At 40.9% G+C, this 27,995-nt stretch overlaps 3 protein-coding genes and 1 long non-coding RNA gene across 4 annotated transcripts; 1 reads left to right on the forward strand and 3 right to left on the reverse strand.

The window, feature by feature from the left end:
* Nucleotides 1-51: 51 nt before the first annotated feature.
* Nucleotides 52-14,049, reverse strand: klhl2 (kelch-like family member 2). The gene is made up of 15 exons (XM_034898636.1): nt 13,522-14,049; nt 11,922-12,041; nt 11,673-11,779; nt 11,425-11,546; nt 10,094-10,256; nt 9,681-9,790; nt 9,463-9,579; nt 5,389-5,538; nt 5,158-5,275; nt 3,532-3,729; nt 3,263-3,364; nt 2,593-2,721; nt 2,281-2,421; nt 2,047-2,190; nt 52-1,475 (listed from the first exon to the last, which is right to left on the reverse strand). Exons 1-15 carry the CDS (start codon nt 13,587-13,589, stop codon nt 1,447-1,449), a joined length of 1,818 nt encoding a protein of 605 aa, XP_034754527.1. The 5' UTR covers nt 13,590-14,049; the 3' UTR covers nt 52-1,446.
* LOC117960668 lies at nt 12,311-21,865 on the forward strand. Its single transcript, XR_004660199.1, has 3 exons — nt 12,311-12,320; nt 13,660-13,662; nt 21,671-21,865. It is a non-coding gene; the product is annotated as an uncharacterized LOC117960668 (long non-coding RNA).
* Nucleotides 15,442-18,754, reverse strand: med28 (mediator complex subunit 28). The gene is made up of 4 exons (XM_034898697.1): nt 18,550-18,754; nt 16,552-16,618; nt 16,338-16,450; nt 15,442-16,032 (listed from the first exon to the last, which is right to left on the reverse strand). Exons 1-4 carry the CDS (start codon nt 18,706-18,708, stop codon nt 15,829-15,831), a joined length of 543 nt encoding a protein of 180 aa, XP_034754588.1. The 5' UTR covers nt 18,709-18,754; the 3' UTR covers nt 15,442-15,828.
* lap3 (leucine aminopeptidase 3) lies at nt 19,481-27,993 on the reverse strand. Its single transcript, XM_034898647.1, has 13 exons — nt 27,751-27,993; nt 25,967-26,082; nt 25,583-25,637; nt 25,399-25,504; nt 25,130-25,289; nt 24,204-24,368; nt 23,467-23,625; nt 23,243-23,367; nt 23,018-23,106; nt 22,827-22,929; nt 20,541-20,620; nt 20,253-20,365; nt 19,481-20,027 (listed from the first exon to the last, which is right to left on the reverse strand). Exons 1-13 carry the CDS (start codon nt 27,847-27,849, stop codon nt 19,841-19,843), a joined length of 1,557 nt encoding a protein of 518 aa, XP_034754538.1. The 5' UTR covers nt 27,850-27,993; the 3' UTR covers nt 19,481-19,840.
* Nucleotides 27,994-27,995: the final 2 nt, after the last annotated feature.

Consider the following 27,995-nt stretch of genomic DNA (forward strand, 5'->3'; position numbering starts at 1 on the left):
AACGATACCAGTAACTATTAGAGCAGTTTTTTCAAGAACAGAGGGAAGAGAAAGATACTGAAGTAACAGAAAATCAAGAGTAGGTTTGGTCCCTTTCCAGAAAAAGAGAACAGATTAGTAAAGTAGCAAAGAGAGACAGAAATGAAGAGACATTTTAAAATTGGCACATTCATAGTACGTCAGTATGTGAGCAGTAGTTAATAAGGTTGCTACACCAAGGAGGAAGAGGGTACTGTTGAAAGATAGTAGGTTAGAGTTTGGGGAGCATGCAGTGAGTTCAGGCTGTTGTTGTCATTAGTGGTTCCAACCACAGCAAAGATGGCTGCCGGGTGACAGTAAAGCACTGTTACATCCAACTGTTTTTCATCGTAAACAGCTCCTCTCTCTGTATGTCACTGTTTTTGGCAACATGAATGACTCTTCTCCTTTACCAGAAAAGTAGTGCTCCAGTTAAAGTCTTTTTTTAGAAGAAGAATCGTACATTTTCTGCAGCTGCTTCTCACGTTGCTGTTCTGAATTCATGCGGGCTAATGCAACCGACACATCACCACCGATCTAGAGTCAGCTCTCGAATGTACCCCAGAACTGCTGCTGAGTCCAGCTGTGCTCTGTCCAGTAACAGTCCTCGAGGCACAGGAAAGGGCAAGAAAAAGGAAAGCAAGGTGTAATTTGACATAGAGGCACTCTTGAACAGCCACAATGCAACACTGTAAAAGGTCAGACAGAGTGCGTTTCTACGGCATCAGACCAGGCGTCACCACACGGAGACTCAAATGCACACAAACAGACGTGCTCACATGTGCAAGCAAAGGTGCACCTTTAAACGCAAGATTGTGCGTGCACACGAAGTACACACACACACACACACACACACACACACACACACACACACACACACACACACACACACACACACACACACACACACACACACACACACACACACACACACACACACACACACACACACACACACACACGCACACTTTTCAGGATAAAAACGAAGGAGAAACAAAGATTTCAGGTCCTTCTGCTCCTCTCCCATAGATTAGATCAGTGGTCTCTCTCAGAGCTGGTTCATGTTAACATTACTAATGTTAAATTAACTAGCAGTTATAGTAGCTTCATATCAGTAGCGTTTCAATGACACTGCAGTCGTGCAGTGGTGCTTTAAACTGGTTGGTCCAGTCGCTAGCGGCAGTCCTGCCAGGAGGGGATTTAAACACGGGTTAGATCCCCTCGTTTGTTACAGCTCCCCCTTTCAGGTAAGTGCAAAAAATCTTCATCATCATCCTCAACAACAAAACTTGTCATTTTCTTCATCTTTGTCAGTGCCTGTGCTAATGCTGCCCAACAATGGAGCATAGGCATCAGAGACAGATCCAAGATCAGTATTCAGCAGGAGAATACATTCTGCTCCAAATCAGCGGCAGGTCTCAAGAGCAGTCATAAGGGCTTGTCAATCACAGTCACACCTGTGGTTAAACAAAACAAAAGAATAAGATGGTGCTTTGCTATCGCCACACTTAATATCATTTTTTATACACTGCACATGTTGAAAATGTCTAGTATGAATGTGAAAATAATGGAAATAAATCAAAGCAAAAGGTTTTTGTGTCCACTATAGTTCCTGTTGCTAGTACTGTTAAAAGGGCAAATAGTTGTAATACTAGCAATGCACTGCACATAACATTTTCTCACAACATATGTTCTTTTTTAAGATAAGATAACGCTTTGTTGATTCCGAGGAAAAAATTAGGTGTTAAAAAAGTGACAAGCACTAGTTAAAGTGACAAAAGTGATGTGCCGGTATCTACCAGTATAACAGAATTCAGTAAAAGCAGACATAACTTGATCCCCTAATTATGGTAGGATTCTTTTAAAGGTTGATACAAAATAGTAATATGGAGTTAATTGTTACTATTACTAAGGCCCCAATTTCAGAGCTCAACCTTTTTCAAAATGTATCTCGTACTCTACTTTAGCTACAAACAGTTAGACCTGACAAGTTTTCAACATGTGTGTTCCAATCTGTAGCCTACACACCTGCATAACTGCGTCCTGTGCTCATGCAGGACTGCAGTAGTGTCCACTTGTCCGTGTTTGGATTGTAGAACTCCACAGAGGCCAAATTGCAGCTGCCGTCGTCTCCTCCTACCACATACAGTAGGTTGTTTACAGCACACACACCTAAAAACACAAAAAGGCACACAATGAAGATGAATGGACGTCAAACACCTCACACCTGAGGATATCTGGTGGACAGACTTGCTGCGTTACCTGCATTGCGTCGACACATGTTCATGTCAGCTACCTGCCGCCAGGTGTTTGTGGCCGGATCATAAACTTCACAGCTCTTCCTCACCAATGGACCGTCATGACCCCCCACAGCATACAGTAAACCTTTTAACACACCAACACCTGAGGAAGACATCGGACACACAATCTGGTCACCGTGTCTGTCTTATCATGAATTTCCCTTGCATATCAATTATGTATTGTTGTTTTGATGGATACATCTGTGAGAATGGTTTGTCTGTCAGTTGAATTACCTTTCTCAGAAGTGAGCCACACACACAAACAGCCACTGACCTGCTCCACTGCGTCGCGTCCCCATCTCTGAGATGTAGCTCCATGTGTTGCTTTTAGAGTTGTAAGCTTCTACTGTACTCAGACATTGTCTGGTTGCACCATCATAACCTCCAACTGCGTACAGGATCCCTAAAAACACACAAGACATGCATGCAACTCAGAATAGGGGGTATTGTGTTGGACAAAATAATAGAAACACGTTAAAATACAATATGGTAGTAATGCAGGAAATATAAAAGTTTGGAAAACTCAAAATACAGAAAGGTTTTGAGGCAATTTACCCAAACATGTTTTGGTATTTTAATTTGAGCACTTTGCTATTTAAGTATTAGGCTTTTTCTCGACTTTCTTTGTCTCTTTCCCCCTTCCTTCTTTCTCTGAAGCACCTCTGTAAAGTTGTTAAGCTAGTTTAATAATGTTTTCTGGCTTGCTTTGATTATTAAGGGTCTACTTGTAAGCGTTTTGATAAAGTTTTTTTTTTAAACGAGTGCAATGATGCATTATTGTATCAAGCTTTAAGCCAGTTCCTTTCTCTACACACTCTCTCTTCAACACCTCTGATAGTTTCAGAAACACACATTCATTGCAGGCTATTTCATGGTTTATAAGTGTGTCTGTTATTTTTATCTATTCCTAAACACTGTAAAACTGAACTGTGAATAGTATTTACCATTGACAACACCCACTCCTACACTGCTTCGCCGGGTACTCATGGGTAACACGTGGAACCACTCGTTTGTCTTCGCGTTGTACGCCTCAATTGTCGACAGACCTGCAAACACACACACAACATGCATCAAAAACACCATAAACAATCACGTATTATATAATTTCCTGTTGTTACACTAACAGCCTGTAGGGATTCAGTGTCTTGAACTCTTTCCGTCTCACTGATCGCTGCAATTTAAAGAACTTTATGTCACAGTCACACAGGTGTACCTGTGCTGCCATCAAAGCCCCCCACAGCATACAGGAGTCCGTTGAGCACAGCAGCCCCGAGCGTTGATCGACGGTCTTGCATGCTGCTCATGCTCGTCCAGCGGTCCATCGTCGGGTCGTAACAGTCGACGGTCCGCACACGCAAAGAACCGTTGAAACCACCAACTGCGTACACACACCCACCCACGTACACCACACCTAAAAAGCAACAAGACAGAAAACATTCAGGTAAACACAAATACTAATAAAACTATAAGACACACAGTCAAACAGCCTGGTCTAATGAGGCTGAATACTGAAGCACCCTCGGAGTGGAAATGTCATAAAGTCGGGGTAAACTTGGTCAAAGTCACACTTTCTTGTTTCTTATCTTATCTTCTTTTCTTTGTAAATGGCACACATCAATGTGAATTCTGTGTCAAAATATTAACATGCTGTAACTGTCCAATAACATTTTAAATAATCCTTGAGTAAAAAATACGTCAAGTGTTAGAAAATCCTTAATTAGTTTTCTCTTTTGTTCATGGGCCTGCAGTAAGTTTAAAACGTTGGGGACAGAGTTGTGATCATAGCAGCTTTATGTTTTTAAGTAGCGTTTGTTTCTGTTGATGTTGCCACCTCGTAACAAATTACCAAACTTGTTTCACTCCGTGCGTCTTCACAGTGAGGGCGTATGTGGTAGAAACAGAGTCAGAAACATGCCACCAGGGGGCATGGTAAAAGAGTGACGCTGTTTACCAAGATCAACTCTAAATCTGTGAAATACTTTCAAACAAGACCAAGCCAAACAAGAATGCCTTAGATTAGGTTATGGATTTTGATCGCAGATGGATTGAATCTCAAAGCCACGATAGCCAAGACCTGGCCAGAGAACATCTATAAGTTGTAGCCGTGTCTGTACTGGACTTTGGACAAAATAACCAGTACGAATTTTAAAAAATGGTGTTCAAGTGAAATCTAATCGTATATAACCAAATATTATTTAATACATATTATGTATAATATATAACTGAAAGGTAAGTTTTGTGGTTAATGTTTTTTTTTCTATCCAAAGGGTCCCCATTTAATAATCTTGTACATAAGATTGCATTATATATATTTTGTGTCCCTTGTGTCGACAAAGGGTGTGTGAAAAGTACGAGTTTTAATTAAAGTGTCACTTTTTTCCTTTATTAGATTATGCAAAACATAAGTGTGTTGAGGAATACTTGAAACAACCAAATGGACTTCAGTCACTGGAAACAATAAATTTGAACAATAGTGATGGAAAACCCACAAGAGGGCCTGGACACCACTGCTCTCATCAGCAAACTAAATATGTTATTAATCACATATTAATTAAAGCTATATGGACACAGTATACTAAATATTAACCTTGTACACAAACTGCTATTAACACCGGTAATCGTGGATGCAACCTGGCCAGGGCAAAGTCCCGGTCATTTTGTTGACTTACACTTTCCAAGTCAATGAGGACCACCTTGAATGAAACATTAGTTTGGTGATTTGGGGAGTAGGTGACAATTTAGTGTGGCCTTCAGGTGTTCTAAAGGAGTACGTTTCTTTAGAGGATCCAACCCCTTAACTGTGATCTAGTTTATGCGGTTGTTGTTGAGGGTTTCCTACCTGCTCTGCACCTCCTGGTCGGGAGCTCTGCCACCTGGTACCATCGCTGCTCCTCAAAGTCATAACATTCAACACTGCGGATGGCCTTAGGAGCCTGGCCCCCAACCACAACCATCACCTACACAGGACAGAATCAGCAGAGTCATTACATGAAGAATTGTACTGTGCATTAACTATTGTTGCTTCCTTAAATCTAAGAGTGGAGAAACTTAACGGAGGTTGTGTAAAAACCTTAGGACAGCAGGCTGGAGTCCTCATGCGTGTGCGTGCAGTTTTCATCAGAGCTCTCTGGTCAGCTGGCAGCAAGTGGTACTTCATGGCCTCGATCAGGTAGTCTTTACACGCACTGCTATTCTTAATCAGAGACTCCTCCTCCACCCGCTAAAATAACCAAACAGGTAGAGAGCAGCCAATCAGCCGACTGGATTCACAAAGTGCTGCATTATGTTGAGACCCAGCAGCTGAGACACAAAAATAACTGAGCTCATAAGAACTACAATCAGAGGAAGATCCATAATATTAATCCAAAATCCCCACTAGTACGGATACTTACAGATCTAATGTTTCGTAACAAATGTGTCTTTACATTTGACCTGAATGTTAATTATACAAAGATATTCAATGTGGTGTTTAGTTAAAGACTTAGACAGAAATGGGGGGAGGGTGACACATTTTTCCTTAATTGGATTAAATACTAGTTTGTCCAACTTTGTCCAACCTTTAAGACAAATGTAAAATAATCAAACATCAGAAACATTAGCTGCTAACCAACAACACAATTGCCATCCCTTAAAAATCACCACTGATGACATCCTATTGTGGTATTAATGGAGTATTTTTACATGCAGCAAAGATGTAAGTAACCCACAGTTGTTTTGTTAGCAATGAAAGCAAATCAGTCAACAACCTACAGATCATTATTGTCTGTGAGAGGGAAGTTAAATTTTAAAAAACAGTTGAGCTCTGCTTGCTTGTATCTGGCTGTTTGAGCTCCTTTGATACCCAAAAAGTAACAATAGGGGACTGATTAAAATGTAAATCCTGCTTCAAATACTGCCTGTTCACATGGTTCTACTCTCTTGTATATACCTGATACATGATTCTCCAATTGATGTGATGCTTTATCTCTACATTTTTAAATTCCCATATTTACATTTTGGCCTGCATTCCCATGTCTAATATTGAGGCTCATTTATATTTTGAATTACTTTTTTACATTCTCCTACTTACCCTTGCTTTTTCTTTTTTGCTTTAATTAGCTCTTTAAATAGTATTTTTTTTAAATATCAATAAATAAGTACATTTGTAAAATACATATTACTATATCATATGGTGATGGTAACTAAGCATTTTATGTCAAACGGTAGTATCATTATGTACAGTATGTGACGAATAATCTAAGAATCTTGGGGAAAAGACAACCATGTTGGAAGGTCACTTTGACATTTGGGCCTATCTTTCCTGAACTGAACAAGAGCAGCAGTAAAATTGTGAAAGATATCAATACCTGGCAATATTCTCATTTGTGGTCAGAGAACATTGGGACAGAGATGGTTACAGTAATAAACAAAACTACAAAACTGAGATATATGAATTTGAACATACACCAACTAAGTAACCTGATCCCAGACCTGATACTCAGGCTACCCTTGGAGTTTAATTGGCTGTGATGAAAGACACAACCTGATGTTTTTTGCTACCTTATCCCTGTTTCAACTACAGCAGAAAAACAAACTAGTTAGACAACTGGATACCTAGCAACATGTTGCCTAGCTTTGTGCTATCAAACACAGACAGAGAGTATTTAACCTGCCTGGGTGTTGAGACAAGAGTGGCACTTAAGCACAGAACTGTTATTAAGCAGCAGCAGCGATGGCTGTGTGCTGTGATAAAAAAATAACTGTTATCTGGTCACTGACAAGAAATGTTACAATACACGGCCTTCAGTGTTCTGCAGCTCAAAACTCGCCTGCTTTCAATCATAGAATAATTGAGGATGTTGCTCTTGTTTTTAGCTTAGGTGTGGTTAAATGTTCGTCTTTAACCACATCTTAGATCCCCTTAAATTGCATCCCCAGGTCCTCCACTTGCCTCCCCTTGCATCTTAGTCCCTCCCACCGAGGAAGCACTGGAGAGAAAGTCATGGGATGAGAGAGGAAACGACTCGAGCAAATGTGTTTTAGAGGGATGAAACGTCCTTTGTTCTAAGGCTTCACATGAATACTTCAGCTGTATGGGCGGAGTTAGCAACGGCTTTCAGCTGCACAGCTTCCGGGTAAGCTGCTTTCTCGTGTTCACACTTACAGCGCCTCGGTGATCCGTCCCTCTGTGCTTGCTCCTCGGGGAAAAGATAGGAACTTTAAAACGGCCTTCACGAAGAAGGAACAGAACAACTTCTGGTTCAGCCGAGGACCGAGGAGCTATCAAATAATAGATGTGAGATCTACCTAGTATCTTAAACCCCATTGCTGTGTCCTCAGATGCTGCAGTTTGAACTGTAACTGTTGTATAATCTGAAACCACTCATTAAACGCCTAAAGACGTCACTGTATCTCAGGTTTAAACCTGCTGCAGGACGGATTTCAGAGAGGTTTAAGGTTATAAAGTCTATTATAAGGACAGATTCATACAGCTCAGATCATTGTGTCAATTTCTACTATTTTACAATGTATGTTCTTTTGAAGAGATTGTCAGAAATCAAGTGTCCCGCTTTAAATCTGATACAATAAAAGTTGTCACTTCTTCCTCAAGTTAGTTTTGATGCCAGAAACAGAGTTACTGATTATCTAACATCAGAAACACATGTCAGTTTGCCAGTTATGTACTGTTTAAGTCACAGAAACAAATAATCACGTATGTATTTCAGACCCAGCGCAGCTTAAAGTGTATATTTGACTGATTATTGATACTGCAGATTGAAAAGAAACAACAATGAGCAAATGTGCTACAGTATGATGTACATTTGACAGAAATAGTTTGATCAATAATACTAAGTAGTAGTGACAATCAACTGTCACATGTGCAACGTGTTCTGATAAATGTATCATGAATGTTGCAAGTCATCAGGTCACCGTCAAAGCTGAGCATCTTAATAATTGTGCACACAGCATAAAGTGCAAACGGTCTAATCACATTCACTGGTAATCAGGGGCATGGCACAAAATTCTGGGCACTCTAGAAAGACGTTTTAAATAGGCCCCTCCCCACATCCACAGCTATTCATTCTAGCATATTTTTGGGCCCTCCTCAGATAAGGGCCTTGGGTACTCAGTCCCCTTTTTCCCCCCAGTCCGACGTCCCTGCTGGTAATGCTTCTTTAAAAACAACAATATGGAAATGTGAACAAGTAGGAACAACAGTCTAGTTTAGCGTGCAGCTTGTTTGAAACCTCTGCGAGTTCTGGTTTAGCGTTGACCTGCCCTAAACGATAGATATGCTAAGTCCAGGGTTTTTCCTGCACAGAGGAATTTTTGTCCCCCTCCAAAGGAAAATTACATGCGCCAAAATGATAAGAATGGAAAGAAAAAAATAGCACATCAAATCTTCTCTGACTGTGTCTAACAGAAATTTACCAAACAACTGTAAAAACAAACCTAAACTTGAATAGGAGCGCTAATCTCAGGTTACTGTCCAGAGTCAGGCTGTATCGAACTCTCCTTGATATTTTAACGGGCTTATTTAAATATTAAAGTTGCCCTGCCACATAAAACCGTTTTTACTTGCGTACAGTATGTGTTTGTGTTCTCCTCTGTCAGCTGGGTAAAGGATGCCGATAGCCAGGCTCCCATTAGCTAGCAGGTAGAGCTGTTAGCCAATCAGAGTCAAGCAGCTTAGGTCGTTGAATATTAATAAGAACTGACACAAATAGTGCTGAGTCTTCCTGCAAGCTTTCTATACCACGCTAGAATAGCTTGAAACAAGGTAATCAAGGTATCTGTCCCACAAAAAATGTTACAGAGTCCTAGGTAGAACTTCAGACATTACCACAAAGTATTGAAATAAGTGTGGCAAGGCACCTTTAATATTATTTTTAAGCAGTTTTGTTGATTGGGGTTTCACTTACTCAAGCCTAATCAACACTTTTGTTTATAAAATTGTAAGAAATAACATGCAAATGCATCTAGACTTCCGTCAAATAAGGTAACGGACTTTAACTGTCCACAGACGGACCATGCTGACTGTAGTTCTTCCGTCCCCCAAAAAGGTCCATTCTGAGCCAGGAAAAACCCTGTTCGTCAGATGCTAAGTGACAGAGCAACAGCCACATTCACACGATCATAAACATGCAGAGGCAGACACTCATACCTGCACCAGGTATTCTCTGGAGAGAAGCGGCAGGCGGACATGTTCCATCAGGTGAGCCAAGTGTTCCTGCCGGACATCTTTATCATGGTTGACCCAAGCTATCACCGCCTCAAACACCTGCACAATGAAGCACATAGAGACACTTTAAGCACATCAGGTTCAAACACTTGGTCGTACTGTCCTACCTGCGTGTATTGAGCAGAGTGATGTGCGTATACCTTCTCCTCTGTGGGGATGGTGAGCTTGTCGCTGGCGATGAGGCTGGACACTTGCTCCATGCCCAAATTGAGGAACTCTTCACTCCCAACCACCTCAGAGAAATGTTGCTCTGTTAGCAAAAGCATCAAATGAAAAAATCTACCCCGTGACTGCAGATAAATAAAGCTTTTTATTGATCTCATTAAATAAAGAACAGTTAAGGATAAATCTGTTCTCATTCTGTCTCATCCACCGTCCCCCATCTAACCCATTTTAGAACAGCAACAAGAGCGGTTCTCTCTCACACACACACCCACACCCACACCCACACCCACACCCACACCCACACCCACACCCACACCCACACACACACACACACACACACACACACACACACACACACACACACACACACACACACACACACACAAACCTGCATAGGTGTTTGCCTGTGTGAGGAGCTGAGAGCAGGCATGTAAGTCAGCGAAGGCTCGTATCCCCAGACAGTTGGATGGGTGAAGCTGAGAGCTCAGGAACTCACAACAAGCCTTTTTCACCTCGTTAAGCTGGAGCAGGCCGGCGGCAGGGAGCAATGCCTTTCAAACACACACACACACACACACACACACACACACACACACACACACACACACACACACACACACACACACACACACACACACACACACACACACACACACACACACACACACACACACACACACACACACACACACACACACACACACACGGAAGCAAATAAGAGACAGAAGTTTTTAAACTTTAACAGCCCCTGAATACTTAATATTGGAAACATTTATTTTGAAAAAACATATCTGAATTGATATGTCCGGAATTCATCTCTTTGAAATTTAAATATGAACATTCTTGATTTCCATTTTAAAAACCTGTTTTTTAATTTTATTTTTTTCAATGGTCACAAATTCAGATAAAAAAAAAAATGAAAAAAATCAACCTACAGAATTTCAGATAAACTCACACACAGTAACATCCGGGCTACCCAGAAACCAACGCCTGGCCTATCAGAGCACGGCCTGTCAGTCATGTGATACAAAATACATACTTCCGTCGAGCCCTGAGTTCGATCGTACGTAAACATCAAACCTTACCGGAGAACCTTTGTTTACCTGACATCTTTACAGGTTCAATATCCGTGCCGATTTCTTGGATCACTTGACTTGACAGAGCCGTGCTCTGATAGGCCAGAAGTCGGTTCGATTGTATGCAGGCTCAATTGCTTCTCCCATCCTGGGTGGCCCGGATGTTACTTTGTGAATTTTTAACTTGGTGATTTTTGAGCGGAATTTCAGCAATAAAATTTGACTGGTTTTCTTTGTGAAATTGTATTTTGAAATTTGAGATCTGAATTTGAGCAATCAAATTTGATCAACCTGAATCTACTTCATTCTGTAAGTTGATTTTTTGTATCTGAATTTGTGCCCATTGAAAAATTTTTATCAAAATTCAGGAAATTCAAGACCGTTCATATTTAAATTTCAAAGAGGTGCATTCAGGACAAATCAATTCAGATATATGGTTTGCAAAGTAAAACAATTTCAAAGAGGTAAATTCAGATACGTGTTTTTCAAACTAACACATTTCAATTTTAGGTATTCAGTGGCTGTTAAAGTTCAAAGACTTATGTCTCTTGGTTGCTTCCATATTCAATGCATTGTAGCTTTGGTACAGGATGCGAGTATTTGGATGATGCATATATGTTAGTTTGAATATGTATGTGTTTACCTGCACGTTATCCTCTGTGACCTGTATCTCTGCTGTGTAAATATAGTCAACCAGCAGCCCCAGAGTCCAACCGTCCATCTCCTTTATCCTCACTCTTTTTGCCCGGCTCTCTGCCATCTCACCTGTCGGTACACACGTGTAAGACAACCATTATCACCCAGGACATAACAAAATAACAACAACAAAAATGGACGCTGAACCACAAGGTGCCAGATGTCCAGCTTGGATGGATTGATGGAAGTCCTCACCTGTGAACATAGCATGGAAGTAGGGGCTCCCAGCAGCCAGGACCACTCTGTGAGCGGCAATCTCTACATCTTCCGCCACTATGGTCACATCACACAACAAGCTTTGGCTGCATAGCATATGTAAGAGAAGGGGAGGTGAGAGGTTACAGTTAAAGTTTAACAGGTGGAACCCAGAGGATGACTGAAGAGAGAGAGAGAGAGAGAGAGAGAGAGAGAGAGAGAGAGACAGAGAGAGAGAGAAAACATCACCTGCGCAACTCATTCATGACTTTGAATGCCTTCCTCATATGCCGAGGGTTGAGAGTGACAGGACCTTGCCTCTCAACGCCATCTTCTTTGTCCAGAGCGTGTGGACAGAGTCTGGTGCACCTGAGAGAGAAATTAAAGACAGTCCATTACTGAGGGCAGACATCAGACTGTTGGTTTCTAATACACACAGTCAAGCAAATATAGTTATTTTCTTCAGCAGGACATTTTGGAGTGCATTATCTTTCATATGTGATGTCCACTTACAACAAACAAAATGAGAACATGTGTTTAAATCGTCATATATCTCTAAAGACTAGTCTATAAAGACTAGTCTATAAAGACTCAAACCCACCAGTACTCCTCTGGTGGATAAATACTACGAGGTCCCAAGTTTTATGTGTCTCATTTGATTTCAGGTGATTTGATCAAAACCACCACTTTATTTAGTCATATGCACCATGTGAGATCTATATCAACAAATAAGTCTTCTGATGAGCTTTTGACAACATTAGCTAACAATGCAGGGCAGGTCAAAGTTAATTATGTACTTAAGCTCACTAACAAGCAATTAATCAAATTAGCTACACTAATTTACACATAGTGAAAAGGGGGGCCTAAATGACAAACCAGCCTTGACATACTAATGTGGCTACTGTGTGTAAATTTGTAGATGTTGCACGTCTTTAGCAATTATATTTCTAAAATATATTAAGCAGTACTTAGTGAAAGAAGTATTGAGAACCTTTACTTAAGTGTATGTACCAATATCCTAATGTAAAACTACTCAATTACAAGTTAAAGTCCTTCATTTCAAATTCTCCTTAAGTCAAAATGGACAATTTTCCAGCAAAAATGTACACACAGTATCCCATAAAAACCTATTTTCACGATATGAGACCTTTAAGTATCAGAGTAAAATTACTCATTGTGCAGAAAAATGACCCCCATGAGTGATGCATTACTACATTATTAATTTGTAATACTGATGCATCAAGTAACATTTGCTGTTGTAGGCTAGCTGCTAGAAGTGAAGTGGTCTAGTGGTTTTCAACATTGGGGCCAGAAGCCAAAAGGGTTGGATTTTATAAGAATACTATGTTTTGTATGTGAAATCTCTAAATCTCTGATATCTGAAACTAGAAACTACAGCTGTCATATGTAGCAAAGTAGCCCACAATATTTGCTTCTAAAAGAAGTGGAGTTAAAGTATAAAACAGCAGCATAAAGTAGCCTACAAGTAGCTTACAATTGTAAATGTACTTTCTACCACTGCTCTACCACAGCACACGCTATGGCCTCTCCCTTTCATAATAAAACATCAGACACAAATTGAATCATGCTGCTCATGCCAATATCACATGGCCCTTGTTTTCTGTCACACACCCACATGCACATGGCTACATAGCAGTTAACACATATCACCTCTGCCATAAACAAAACCACCCAACAAATCCTAACATTATAACAGAATAACAGAATCCCAGATCCCCCCCGGTCAGTAGCACGCACACCGGCCGCCCGCTGTCTCTGTCAATGCGGCACCATCAGTCAGCAGACACTGAGAAACGTCAACACATACACTCGTTTTTGTTCTACTTACAGCGGATGACTGTCCATGATTCCGGTGTTTTTCAGAGGCTGAAAACTTGGCCCAGCGGCATGCACCATTCCATATCCACAATGTCGTCTTTAATGGGTCTAAATTCAAGCGTGAATCGCGGCGACCAGCTGTCCAGAGGCGGTGAGACGGGCTGACGGCAGCCCCATTAAATCAGCCTGTTTCATGAGAACACACAGCCCGACTGCGGTGACACACACTAACAAACACGTTGCGATTCAACCCGGCTGTTGTACCCTGCGGACTGCTTCTTCTGTCGGCAGCCCAGAAGAAGAAAAAACACACGCAGGAAAGGAGCCGACCAGCAGCGTCAAATGGTTTATTGTGATTTTATGTTTGCCTCTCTTGCCTCCTGGGTGTATACGGGCGCGAGAGGCGGACGGACAAGTCTACCTGTTATTTTTCCAACCGCTGATTAAAACGCACAAACAAGGACATGTCGGCAAAGATGGTCCTCTGAGCAGCCAAGGCGTCCCACAAGAAAGCACTGTCTCCCTCTAGCTGTGGAAGACTGACCGTGGAGGAGACTCATCATATTAGGAACACTCATGGTGAATAAATAAAAAGAAAGAAAAAGGTTGGTGTGTTTGAGTCAGAATGTTTGACTCAGTATCTGATTATTTTGACTTAGATAAAGGTTTTATGTATTGCTACAGAGCCCCTCAAGTCCAGTATGGCATGTTATATGTTCAGCCAATTCGATTAAACACAAAACAAAGCGAACAAAATTATGTAATACAACTATTTAAAAATAAATTGAAATCTGAGACTATTATATAGAGTAACTAATGACTCATTAATTTGATTTGCTATCTCTTAATTATGACTTAGTGTCTCATCAATTTGACTTTCCATAAGTATTTGTATTTTCATGATGCTAGTTTTATCAGTGTACTTCCTGGCAGAAATGGGCTTCCACAACATAAAGACTGCATGGATTGCTAGAAGATGCATAACAAGGGTTTTCACAACAGCTGATTCAGTTACGTAGGCATTATCTTAAGAAGAGAATGTGTAAAAAGAAGAAAACCCCTAGAGTTCTGTACTGAGTTCAGTTCTGGAAATGTAATAATAAATCCCTGGTCCCTGTTTTATCTTGTCAAGACCAAAGTCCCCTGTTTCCCAGGAAGCTTTGTCCAGGGAGTCCATCTGGGAAGCTTTGAGCCTGGCTGTCCCATCAATGGACAGGCCATAGCTATGAAGCTGCAGAGAACAAGTCTGTTAGGGTGTGAAGACGCTGAATGCATCAGAGACAACAGGCTGTCAGGAAGCTTAGTCACGGCTGATCAGAAGACATTTCTCCTGTCGGCATGTTTTTAAACCCACGACAAGACTCATCTTTGATATGTATTTACAGTATATATAAATGATATTATAAATTATGCCTCATAGTTATTTTGGCAATGTATATGAAATACAATGCTAGCTACTTACTCACTAAAGGACAAGCTCTGGTGATTAAAGGAGTACTTCACTGATTTAGTATTGCATTTCTATCAAACTTGAAGACTGTTTGAGCAACAGATTAAAACTGAATGGTCAGGTTTAAAGCAGTAGAAGTCAGGATCTTGACTTTGAGTCCTAGGTAATACTCCAAGAATGCTGGATCACATAATGCCCATAAGTCTATATCATCTTTGTTAGATCCTCTCTGCTTGGTAAAAGCCTATGTCTTTGAAACTCCAGGCTTTTTTGTCAGACTTTGTCTTCCAGAGCCACAAAAGACATTATACAACTGTGTCTATTAAGTACAACTCTCCATGAATAGTAAACTCATACTCCTGTGTAATGTTAGTGTAATGTCTCTTTAAATTCTGTTTTCAAATGCAAAAATGATGCTCTGCGCAATGAGATTAACATAATTAAGACTTTCGGTCCAGTCAAAATACTACACATTTTATTTTTACAGTAAAAAAAATAGTTGGCAACAGAAATATTTACATAAATCAAAATGCTTAAAGTTGAAATAAAACTATGTTGTAATTTTTCCACAGCCGGGCAATTGTTCTTCGGTTTTCTCATAGGTTGACACCTGAAAGCAGGCATCACACGACGTACACGGTGTGTGGTTTCTTCTTCAATGTTTGGGTACGGTCACATTACACTTCAGTCCTGCAAATATTTGCTCCATCTCCCATTCACTTCAAATCAAGCCTGTATGATTGATGATTGCAGACATGTGCTTCCTAGGTAACTTTAGATAACTTGCAGGTCAGAGCTCAACATGACATTCTGGGTGTCGAACTGTTTAATCTAACAGAAGACTAATGTTACCGCACCTCTGCTGTGTTAATTAGGTTTTAAAGGGGCAGGGGGCAGACTTGCAGAGGCCTGCTCCAAAAAGGCCAGTGGTCCCGGAGGTGGAAGGTCTGAGGGTTTGCGGTGCTGAACGCTCACATCCTCCAGCACTTGTTGCCAGTGGTGCAGTTTGGACAAGTGTTTCTGAACGAGTAATTCTTTCCTCTGTAGCTCATTACGTAACTCTGACACATCCTGAAGTGAGAAAAAAAAATGTAAGTGAGAAATGAGAAGGCGCTTATACAAATGGAGAGAAATAAATAAACTGTAAACACTGTGAGCATCTCACAAATTAGGGTCTAAGAAATAAACACAATGATACTTAAGCCCGGATACGATAACGCATTTTTACAGTTTACATAGATAATTTGGGGATCAAAAGTACAGGTACATTAATCATGGATAAATGGCAGAAACAAAGTGGATGGGAAGTGGAGAGAAACACTTCAAATCTGTCACCGTCAAGATGAATGAAAATGCAAGTCAGTCTAAAAATGTACCTCTTTCACCACCTGCTCTGGTTTCTGCACAGACAACTGAAGCCTTTTCTGTAAGAAGAAGCACTCTGTCTGTCGAGCTACATCCAGGAACTTCTGTATGCACTGGTCAACACCTGCAAACAACAGACAAATAAGACATACATCATTATTCAGATTACAATTTGAGATTAAGTAAATTTACTACGGACAAACAAAAATCTGAGGCTTTACTCACCGGTCCGAATCTCCTCCTGGTCAGTTCCATTGACGTAGTCTTGGCTTACCAGAGACGCAAAACATGCCTGAAGAATAAATGCATAGAAAACAACAGGAGTTCATTTGCTTTTTCCCCTAAATGAGTGTATTTTAAAATCCTGCTCCTTAGGGTTTGAGTACTGGTGGTTTTGTAACCCTCCAGTCTCTGACTTGATGAATAAGGATGAGAACCAACACGTCCTTAAAGACAGGCCATGTCAAATGCAGTTTTGCCATGAGGATCTGTTTCCCTATTGATGGATACCAGCTTTCCATCTAAATAATTAGGAAGAGAAACTCAATTGCTACACAGTATAAACTATGACAAAAATATTGACATTGTGATACGAGACTAGATAATGTCATATATTTTGGATAATGTAATATCGTAATGTTGCATAAGTGGTGTCTTTTCCTGGTTTTAAAGGCTGCATTACAGTAAAGTGTTGTCATTATCTGAACTTACCAGACTTCTGTAACTGTTATATTATTTGCCTTTACCCACTTAGTCAATATTGCCACATTACTGATGGTTATTTATCATAAGTGTGTAAATATTTTGTGAATACACCAATAGTCAACACTACAATCTTGTTGCGGTATCAATATGGAGGTATTTGGTCAACAATATTGTGATATTTGATTCTCTCCGAATCGCCAGGCCCTAGATTGTGAGATAGTGGAGATGGAGAAGTTTTACCTGGTCTAAAGAATCCAACTACATTTTAATGTACTTAATTTGAAGATTCAAGACATAAGGTTACATGGCTAAAAGTAGGTTTACCTCTGACCATTACACTATATTGAGGTTGAGAACTGACATTGGTTGATATAGCTTGGCTCACAGTTGGGGTTGAAGTTCATTTCAAAGGTGTTGGATGGGGTTGCAAGCAGGGCTCTGTGCAGGCTAGTCATGTTTTTTTTACCCCAAACTGGGAAAACCATTTCTTTACAGGTTTCATTTTGAGCACAAGGGCAAAGGCCATACAGAGGAAAGATCCACATCTCCTGGAAATCCCAGCAGACAAAATTCCTATGTTCAGGAGGAGCTTTCAGGTTCACGGTGCCTTGGTTTCGGGAACCTGGATTTGTTGCTGCTGGCTTACAGTCACACTATCATGATTTACTGGGACAATTTGACTAGAACAGAGCCGTTATTAGTTTTGTTAGTCATCTGTGTAACATCTTTGCTTTTCCTGCTATGAAAGCCAAAATGTCTGCTGTGAAAAAAAGGCCTGTTGTTTCATTACTTGATAATACACATATTTATAGATGTACAAAGGACTATCTAGAAAGCAGTACTGATACGAAATGGCTGATCTTGGTGGAATGACATAACTTGAATTGTCTATCCCAAACTGTTATCACAATAATCTGAAAGAACACTATTTACCACTAGAATGCCTAGGTTTAGTATAGAAACAGCCCTTGAATACAAATAAACCAATGTACACAAATGGCTGTAGAGTGTATGATTCCCAAACTAACTGATTGAACTAGTGGGACAATGAGTTGTAGTCTAGGCTGTTGCTTCCCGAGAAAAGTGAACCACAGAAACAGTTGTGTAATTGGGATGTTATGTAGTTGTTATGGTTTAGGAAATAAAGTTGCACAACGGAAGAAAGGATTAAATTTGACAATTACTTGCCATATGTCAACAACTGACAGTTTTTCTAGTGTTGGTAAAAGTGGTTGGAGTAGAGAGCTGGAAGCTTGTGAAGCTTTGACTCGGTCTGAAGGTAACGTTAAGATTAGCAATAACGTTAGCTCATTTAATTTAGCGTCTGCAGACCAAAGCTATCTCTGCATGACTTACTCTTTAGTCGTGATAAAATATGTCTTTTCATAGCCCCCTCTGTGGGACTATAGTATTTTAACAACACCAGGGAATGAAACATTAAACCTCACCTAGCTAGCTAAACTAGCTAACAAAAGTTAGCACACACCGCTAACGGAAGCTAGCACATTAGCCTCATACCTCAAATGAAGCCTCCAGTTCATCCACCAGCGTGTTGTTTCCCGGAGGTCTGGTGGCAGTACCGGGGAAGCCTGGCTGGCCCGGTCCACCTGGACCCCCGACGGGATGCACAACGGGCGGCTGCTGACCGGAGAACATCCCACTCATGGACGTTGCCATTATGTTTTCTGTCTACCTGGTCTGCACATGCGCACATAGAGGGATGTTTCTGGGTTTGGTCGTTTTGGCCAAAGTATGCGAAGTTCTGCGAACAACCCTATTTTTGGGTCTGGGGTTGTTTTAAATTATTTGGCTAGCTTCAATTAAGTGTAATATTGATGGGAATAAGACAAACAACATATGCTACGCAAACTGTTTGTTTTTTCCTAGCAAAATACTGAATACTTTCACCTCTTTAGGCTTCTATAAATCATTAATCTGAAGCAATATTAATCGAATAAACACTATAGCTTAAATTACCTCCTCAAAACTCATGCGGGTACGCAAGCAGCTTTGTTTTGCGATAAGCTTAAACCGTTTTAGATAATAGTGTGCTTCCAACTTTGTGGCAGGGAACTATTTCCCACATGCCAATGCTCCCTCACACAATGAAGAATAAAGAAATGTGATTTAAAGTTTTATGTAGAAGAACATTGCTGGCTTGTGGGATAATTGCCAGCTGGGATAAACTCCAAATTTCAGGATTCAGCATCAATAATGCGCTTGTGACAAATCTCTGCAGCCAACTTCCAAAATCTGGAAGGTCAGCCTTCTTCAACGAATTCATGCTATGATAGCAGTGCATTATTGCCCATTGTTTTGAAATAAGGTTTTTAACGTTAACAAAAGTGTGTAATGTTTTGGTGTCCACATACAGTACCTTGGGCCAAGCAGCGTACATTAGTGTTATCAACAAAAGAGCCATAGAGATAACAAATGTTTCACACACAGAACTAATTGTAGACTTTATTTGAAATTGTAAATTATGTGAGCTACGTAGTTACTACAGAGCTTCAGGTGGTTTTAGCTGAAATCTGAACAGTGTGGGGAGACACAACCTGCTTTACATTGAGGCCTCTTACGGTGCAATGATGCAATAGCAGTATGTAAAAATCAAACTCTTCAGATTTTCTTTAAAAACAAATACAGCCATGAATCCCTGCCAACATGTTCAGTGCTCTTCCAGGGTAAGGATACTGTTCATTTATGCAGACTGCAATACTTTGCCATTGCTCAGAGATCACTTTTGAATCTTGCCAGGGAAGAAGCTCACAGTCAGTCTTGTGTTCAATCACATTTTTGCCTCAATCTCTCAGCCATTGTGGGCCAGTCCTGCAGCAAACTCCACCAGCGTGCGTGTTGGTCTTCCAGACATGCCTTTTCTCAGGTAGGGAACTTCATCTTTGTTACTCATCACACCTGCGATGTCCAGATGGGCCCAATGAGGAGCGGTGACAAACTCTCTGAGGAATGCAGCTGCTGTGCATGCACCGCCAGAACTAGAAACGTAATCAAGGCACAATACATAATCCATGAATATACTCCTGGGTCCTGTTCTTCAACTGTGGCTTAACTCAATTAGGCTAACATGCTGTTATCAGGCTAAAATAATCCTGTTTATTCTCATCCCGCTTATGTGGTTCTATAAAAATGTTATTATCAATGTACGAAGAACGAGGTAGTGTACTGCTCTGATGCCAAGCAGAGTGTAGTGAGATACGTACCGGCTGTACTTGCCGATGTTGTTGAGGTCAGCCAGCTGGCTGTCAGTCACCTGTCTGGTGTAGTGCTGGAACAGAGGCATCCGCCACACTCTGTCACCTGTCACAACACTAGCCTTCACACACACACACACACACACACACACACACACACACACACACACACACACACACACACACACACACACACACACACACACACACACACACACACACACATAAACACACGCGTCAACACAGGATCTAATGGACTAAGATGTTGTGAGTGTGTTTATTGTGCATTCGCAGAACCTTGTGCAGCTGCTCCCAGAGCCAGTCAGAGTTTGTAAACACTCCAGTTGCTGCTGAGCCAAGAGCTACATCCATCGCACCTGGGAGACAGAAAAATACAGATTTTCATATTTATGAATAACAATTAGCACATTTTTAATTTAATCATGTAACATCATCAGCCTAAGGTTGCTTTCACACCTGTAGTCACATTAATTTCTTGACAGCAAACCAACGTGCAAACATGATTTTTGGGTTTTGGTTGCATCATAAGTGCTACATGGGGACCAATCATGCAGCACTTTTCTTGAACCATATACTATATATACACACACACACAACACATCCTATATTTTTTAATGTATCTTCTCTAGAGCTTTAACAATTCCAAATTTTGCTGTACATGTAGCATGTCAAGATGTACAAAAAAGCTCATTGGAGCCATAACATGTACGTATATTTTGTGTGCTGCTGTAACACTGTAATTTCCCATTTCTTTGGGATCAATAAATATCTATCTATCTATCTATCTATCTATCTATCTATAACCATTACCCGGTTTGAAATTAGTGTGTTTTTGGCCATTTCCACAGGTCATACTTTAATGAACTCCTAGAGACTTCAAATTTGTTCGGTATCATCTTAAGACCTTAAAGATGAAAAGTTATTAAATGAAAAACTTTTCGTCATAGGACATGGCTGTGGCAGGGTGACCATTTTGTGCGTTTCGCCATCGAAACTGGAAGTGGATGTAACTTGAGTGTACATTGTCCAATTGGCTGGAACCTTTCCAGGATTCATAAAAGTTCAATGCTGACGACATCTACAGGCCGATATTGGCTCAAAGTCATAGCCCCCCTTTGTGGCAACAGAAAGTAGACCTAAAAGTCAAGGTGCTATATACAAAATGTGTCATGATTGACAAGACTCCAGGCCTGAGGACATCTCCAGGCCAATATTGACTTTTGATCATAGCGCCCCCGGCTGGCAAAAGGAAATCAGCCTTAAATGGAAAACATCATCCGATTTACATGAAACTTAGAATGTGTGGTCTATAGAGCTATTGAGCACCTACTCTCTAGCCAATCCCATGTACTCAGACCACGCACCCTTCCATAACTTGTGAACCGTTTAAGGTAGACTTGTGTAAGTTAACATTGAACTCAGCAAAGAGTTCCTTTTTAATTGGTGATGGTTTACATTGACCCAAATGCTTAAACCACGCTCCCTTTAATAACTAATGACCCATTTCTTGTACACTATTGTGTGAGGTATCATTGAACTGAGCAGAGAGTTCCCTTTTCATTGGTGATGATTTACAGTGTCTGAGTGCCATGGTAATGCAAGTTTGCAAGGATCGTTGTTTGCCAGTAACCCCGCCGTGTCAGGAGGTGCAAAGGCTGCTAACGCTGCTTACAGCTTTAATTAGGTATTACTCTTTTTTTTTAAATTAAAGTTTTAAATGATAAGGATACATGTTTTGGTTAAATCACTGTTATGTGACCCAGATAATGTAATAACACAAGTTTGAAGACTATGAAGTAAACAATGCCTCTTTATCATCCCCCCCCTTGTTATTTTTGTTGTTATGAACGTGTATAGTGCCAAAAAACTAACAATTGAAATAATAATGAAACTATATAGCCCAACTGATAATCACTTATATAATTACCAATGGCATATCTAAACAAACTCAACAATTACCAGATATACGCCCTTAGACCTGAGCTAATGTTATCAATTAAGTGTGGTTAAACAAAGGAAACGCTATTATGTAAAATAATTGACACTTAGACAATTATGCAATGATTGTTACAAGCCAAATCTTCTCTGGTGTGTTTTTTGATGGTTAGTTACAAAATGATTTTGCATACTATACAGATCACTTCCTCAACGGTTTCTTTCTTTCTTGAGAACTAGCTTTTCAGGCGGTCACACTCTGAAAGAGGGTCCGTGACAAAAACAACAGCAACCAGTTTGTTTGAATCTTACCAACCAAAAGTTGAAGTAACTACTATAGGCGGGCCCCTTCCCTAATCCAACCCCCCCTACTTCTGCTGTCCCCTAATCGTACCACACCCATTTCCAAAATCGGGCCTTTTGATCTCAACTGCAAACCTGTAAAATTTCGTAAATGCATCTTGCACGGTTGCAACACTATCGTGGAGACAAAATCAGTTTTCAGTCAACTACTAGAGTTCAGTCAACTACTCAAAACTTTGGGGTAGATCCCGCTACAGTGGATCTTTTTTAGGGCTAAATTTTTTCATGACGAGACATACACAGACTCCAAGGTTAAAATCACACCTGTTAGCGTAGCAACATTGACGATGGCTCTGGGGTTGAAGGTGTGTCCGTAACACAGTGCGTCAGCGAGAACCAGTCGGCCTTCTGCATCTGTATTATCAACCTGTGCAGAGCAAGAAAACCTATTCATCTGCACACACACATCAAGTGCATGAACACATCACACTCGTGTTACTGTTTGGTCCACCCACCTGGATCGTTTTTCCATTTCTGGCAGTGACAACATCTCCTGGTTTAGTAGCTTTTCCACTGGGCATGTTCTCACACAGAGGAGCAAGACCTAATTTATTGTAACCAGTGGAAACCCAAAGGTTAAGGGATTTGTTTTCACTTAAACATTATATTTTTCTATTTATCAAAAATAAGTAATGCACAGGGATTCAAAGGTATAAAAAAAGAAGGCCAGAAACGCTTACCAATAATGTTGATCGGTAGTTTCAGAGCTGCTGCTGTGACAATCGACGCACACACAGTGGCAGCTCCTCCCATATCAGCTCTCATTGCATCCATAGAAGGAGACGGCTTCAGAGAAATACCTCCACTATGGGCAAACAGAGGGAATGAAAAAACACCGTTAGTGTGAGCATAGTAACTTTTTTATATGATGAGGTAGTGAGCAGTGTGTATAATTATGGTTTACCTGTCAAAGGTGATGCCCTTGCCCACTAAGAGCAGCGGGGCCTGCGTGCTGTCAGGAGAACCGTTGTAATGGAGCTCCAGGAAGACAGGGGGCTCCTCTGAGCCTTTAGACACACTGAGAAATGCTCCCATCTGTTGCTCCTCTATCCAACCCTGAGATCTATAGAAAACACATGAACTCTTAGACAAGAACTCTTTTCCTTTATCTACTCTTCAGAGTTAAGCCAACAATCCATAATAAGACTATACTTTAAGTGATAGAATATTTTGAAATTTTTATAAGAGTTGTCCATATAAGTGTTCAATTTCTCTTTTTTATTAGGTTTATCAAGTTGTTTCCTGTAGATACACAGTATATATATATATATATATATATATATATATATATATATACACACACACACACACACACACACACACACACACACACACACACACACACACACACTGATTTATTTATACTGCAACACTGATTATTTGTTTGTTATATTTTTCTTCAAAGGACTTTCAGTTTCATATCTTGACTGTCATATCTATTTATCAGAACTTTAATATATTTTGATGTTCTGCTCTGACAATGAAACTAATATATAACTACAAACAACTAATGTTAGGGAAATCTGTATGCGTTTCTTAATTTATTTATATGCATAAATAATACTGTATTTCCCATGTGCATTTGTTGCTTTTTGTTTTTGTTTTTTGGAGTACTGTCGCATTTATGAATGATGCACAAACCTCTTGTTTATTGTGACTCGCTCAGCATGCGGCGCTAGTTTCTCTTCGATGGTGTTGGCGAAAGCAGTAGGAGTGATGTGATTGGCGGGAGCTTCCATGAGTAGCCGTGCAAGGTTTTGGCCTTCTGCATACATGACTCCTTTCTGCCAACCGACCGAGTCAGCACTGAGAACAAATATACACAGACATAAATACATTAGCATGATGCTGCATCTATAATGATCTATCATACATCATGTATGAACTTAAGAGCCAATTTCTACCTGTGACGGGGCGCATGGCTGCCGTCACAGTAGCTATACGCTAACTAGTTCAGCCCTCAAAGACAGACCTGGAATGATGCCTGTATATATGTTTATTTAGTCAGTTTATACTTTTATTTTATTGATCACAAGATTATTCACACCTGTTAACCTAGCCATTCCACTTTGTTAATGTGAATTGTGTAGTGTGTAAATGTCTAGCATAAGAGATTCATTTTGGCTGTATGTAGCCTTTTTTAAACTGTCTAGTCACCTGAGCCACACCTGCATTGTAGAGTTGGTATGATCCAATTTCCGGTGCGGGCTTCAGGCCTATATAGTCTGGCAGCTGAATTTGTTCTCGGGGAGAGCATGAGAAAAACTGAGGGTGTATGATGTAAGTCTGCTGGATACCCTCAGAAATGACTTGCCTGTAGGTCATTAGGAAACAGTGTATGTTTTTTGAGACTCTCCCGTCAGTTTCTTTTATTTTTGTGAAAATATTTTATTCTTCTTTAATTTTGATTTTGTTAATGGTTCTTGTTCTTAGTAGCCCATCTTTTTCCAACCACATCTGCGATTCATGAATCTTTTTTACTTGCTCGACAACTGGCTACATCTACCTACAACACTACCTACAGAATTTTGCCCCAGCTTTATGCTACAGCCCATCTGTTCCTCTACCTCCTATGAAGCTGTGTGGTTACTTTGGTCTTCTTCTTGGATTTGAGTTGGTCATACTGGAACAAACCAAGAGCGGCACCTTCTGCTGCTGACTGGGCATCCCCGCAGCCGTCCACCTCCACATGCTTCACCTCCAGGTCCTGAAGCAACTGGCAGCCAGCTGAACACACACACACACACACAGCCAAATACACAGATAACAGGTTCAAACTCCCGTAGATCCTGCATGTAGCCACCAGCACTAAGACAACCAAAAATGTGTGTCTTACCTGACACTGCCTGTCTGATGTTCTCCTTGTTGGTGTCCCAGTTCTCTGACCCACATACACCTGCACTGGTCTTACCCAGCCCGACTACTGCCACACACGGAAAGTCCTGTAGAATTCACAGGGAAGATTTAAACATTTTGTCAAGAGACAGGGTTTTTCTCGATCAAGCACCACAACTTGTTACCTTGTGGATTCCATAAAATATTCTGCTTTTGCCTTTCTTGAGAGTCGGCCCGGAGCTGTAGAGAACATAACAAAACAAGTTTATTGTTTTATCAACTATCCAATATTATGTAATTCACCTCTGGCTATTTTATATGTATACGGTTGCTTAATAACATTTTAGAGACTTTTGTCTCGGACACTATGCACTTAGTTGATTAGCTAAAACTAACACAGTCTAAAACAACAGCCCTGCGCTAAATCATATGTTCAGGTAGGCTATAATGTATCGTTTTTTTAACTTTCCAACAGAAAGACTGTTGTATATCTGCATTAGTCTAAGTGTATATTGTTGGCGTCACATACACATAAATATACAGACAGCTCACAGTTATCACAGACTCACATTTTCAGCAGTTCAGAGAGTTTACCAGACAGAGTTTGGTCAAAACCTGCGGCTGCTTCTGTAAGATGACTGCCACCCTCCTCTCCGTCCTTCTCAAACACTCCCAGCACCAGACCCTGCAGACACATATAAAACACAGTAAGGAACCACATCCGCCCACTGAACCAGTTGGTCTATCTCCATCACAACAGAATAGCTCTGGTCCCTCTAGGAAAAAAACGAGCCATCACCCTTACTTGTAACTTCTCCTTGTGTGTTATGATGGCTATTATAATATCCAATCAACATGTCAGCATCAAGGTTTGGGAGTGTCCCATTCTACTTAATGATGAAACAGGTTGTCCGTGTTATTTATTGGTTATGATGCTTTAGTGTACTGCTAACATTCTAGGTGTTGATCCTTGTGCCCTACAAAGTCATAAAGGTAAGTGACATGGTTTGATAAGAGTAAAAGCTGCTCCGAGTTTTGGATCTTTAATTATGAGTGAGCCTGTTGTAAGCTTACAGCTCTTTTTTAAGATTATTTTTTGGGGGCTTTTCCAATTATTTGATAGTGACAGCGGATAGGCAGGAAAGGTTGGGGAGAGAGCGATAGTGGATGACATTCAGCAAAGGGCTGCAGGTCAGACTTTGCCTTCATGGGGCGCACGCTCTTAGTGGGGGTGCTAGATGCCGCCCCCAGCTCATGTCCGTTTTAAAGGTCCCATGGCATGAAAATGTCCCTTTATGATGTTTTTCAACATCTTACAATATGTTTCCCCAGCCTGCCTATGGTCCCCCAGTGGCTAGAAATGGTGATAGGTGTAAACCGAGCCCTGGGTATCCTGCTCTGCCTTTGAGAAAATGAAAGCTCAGATGGCCCAATCAGGAATCTTGCCCCTTATGACCTCATAAAGGACAAGGTTACCTTCCCTTTCTCTGCTTTGCCCGCCCAGAGAATTTGTCCCACCCATGAGAGAAAGAGACATCATGGCCTTCAAACGAGCAAAGTGGCAGCTGGTCAAGGCCACAACCCCAACCCCAGCCTCCCCCCCCCCTCTCCTCCTCCTCAAAAGCTACAGAATCCAAAATGGCACACACCAAGGAAAGCTCATTGTGGGACTGGCTCTAGTGGCTGTAATTCTGCACCAAGGCTGAATTTTGGTAAAGAGACTTCAGATTTGCTATTAGGGGCCCACTAAGCTCTATATAAAAGCATCCAAAGAGCACCAGGTCATGGGACCTTAACACAAACCTCACACATTACACTGACTAGCTGTATTACTGTTCTGTAATGAGCTATCACATTTGAACCGTAACAATTCTGACCAAATGCTACTGTAACATTTCTTCTGGGCAAAACCTAAATTCTGCATGTGTAGTCTAAGGTCTTCAGGGAGCAGTCAGCTGGCCATATGGAGTCAGAACAAAACAGGGTGAAGCAGAATTTAGAGGAATGTGTTCTCCTGTGACTTTGCTTGACTGATTGCCTTAAGTTTCGATCTCCTGGTTATTTGGAAAATCTGAAATACATCCATATTTCAAGATAAACATGTCTTTGTGAGGCTGATAAACGGAAGTAACTAGCACATACCGTTTCTGACACCTAAAAACAAACACCCACACACTGATGCTCGTTCTCTCTCTCTCTCTCGCGCGCGCGCGCACGCGCACACACACACACACGCGGGTTCAAACCTCCGATACACAGTTCCATGTTAGTGTGAGAAGTGGATGAGTTCTGTGTGAGTCAGTGACATTTCAGTGAGCTGTCAGCTAATGTTTGACAGCTAACGGCTACTTACTTTTCTCTCGTTCAGGTGAGTCTGTGACGCAGAAAAGGACCTGCAGGGTTTTGTCCGCACCGCCGTCTGCACGGTTCTCCTCAGAAGAAGCATTGTCATCTGTTGTACATATATAAACTCCCAAACAAACTATTAACTCAGAGAGTTAGAGGTCGCAAACATGTGGGAAAGGCAGACAAATCGACCTGACAGCGTCGCGGTTTACACACGTCACCAAGCAAGAAGGTTACGTTTTCATCGCCACC

Source organism: Etheostoma cragini, chromosome 2 (genome assembly GCF_013103735.1).
Source record: "Etheostoma cragini isolate CJK2018 chromosome 2, CSU_Ecrag_1.0, whole genome shotgun sequence".
Classification (NCBI taxonomy): Eukaryota; Metazoa; Chordata; class Actinopteri; order Perciformes; family Percidae; genus Etheostoma; species Etheostoma cragini.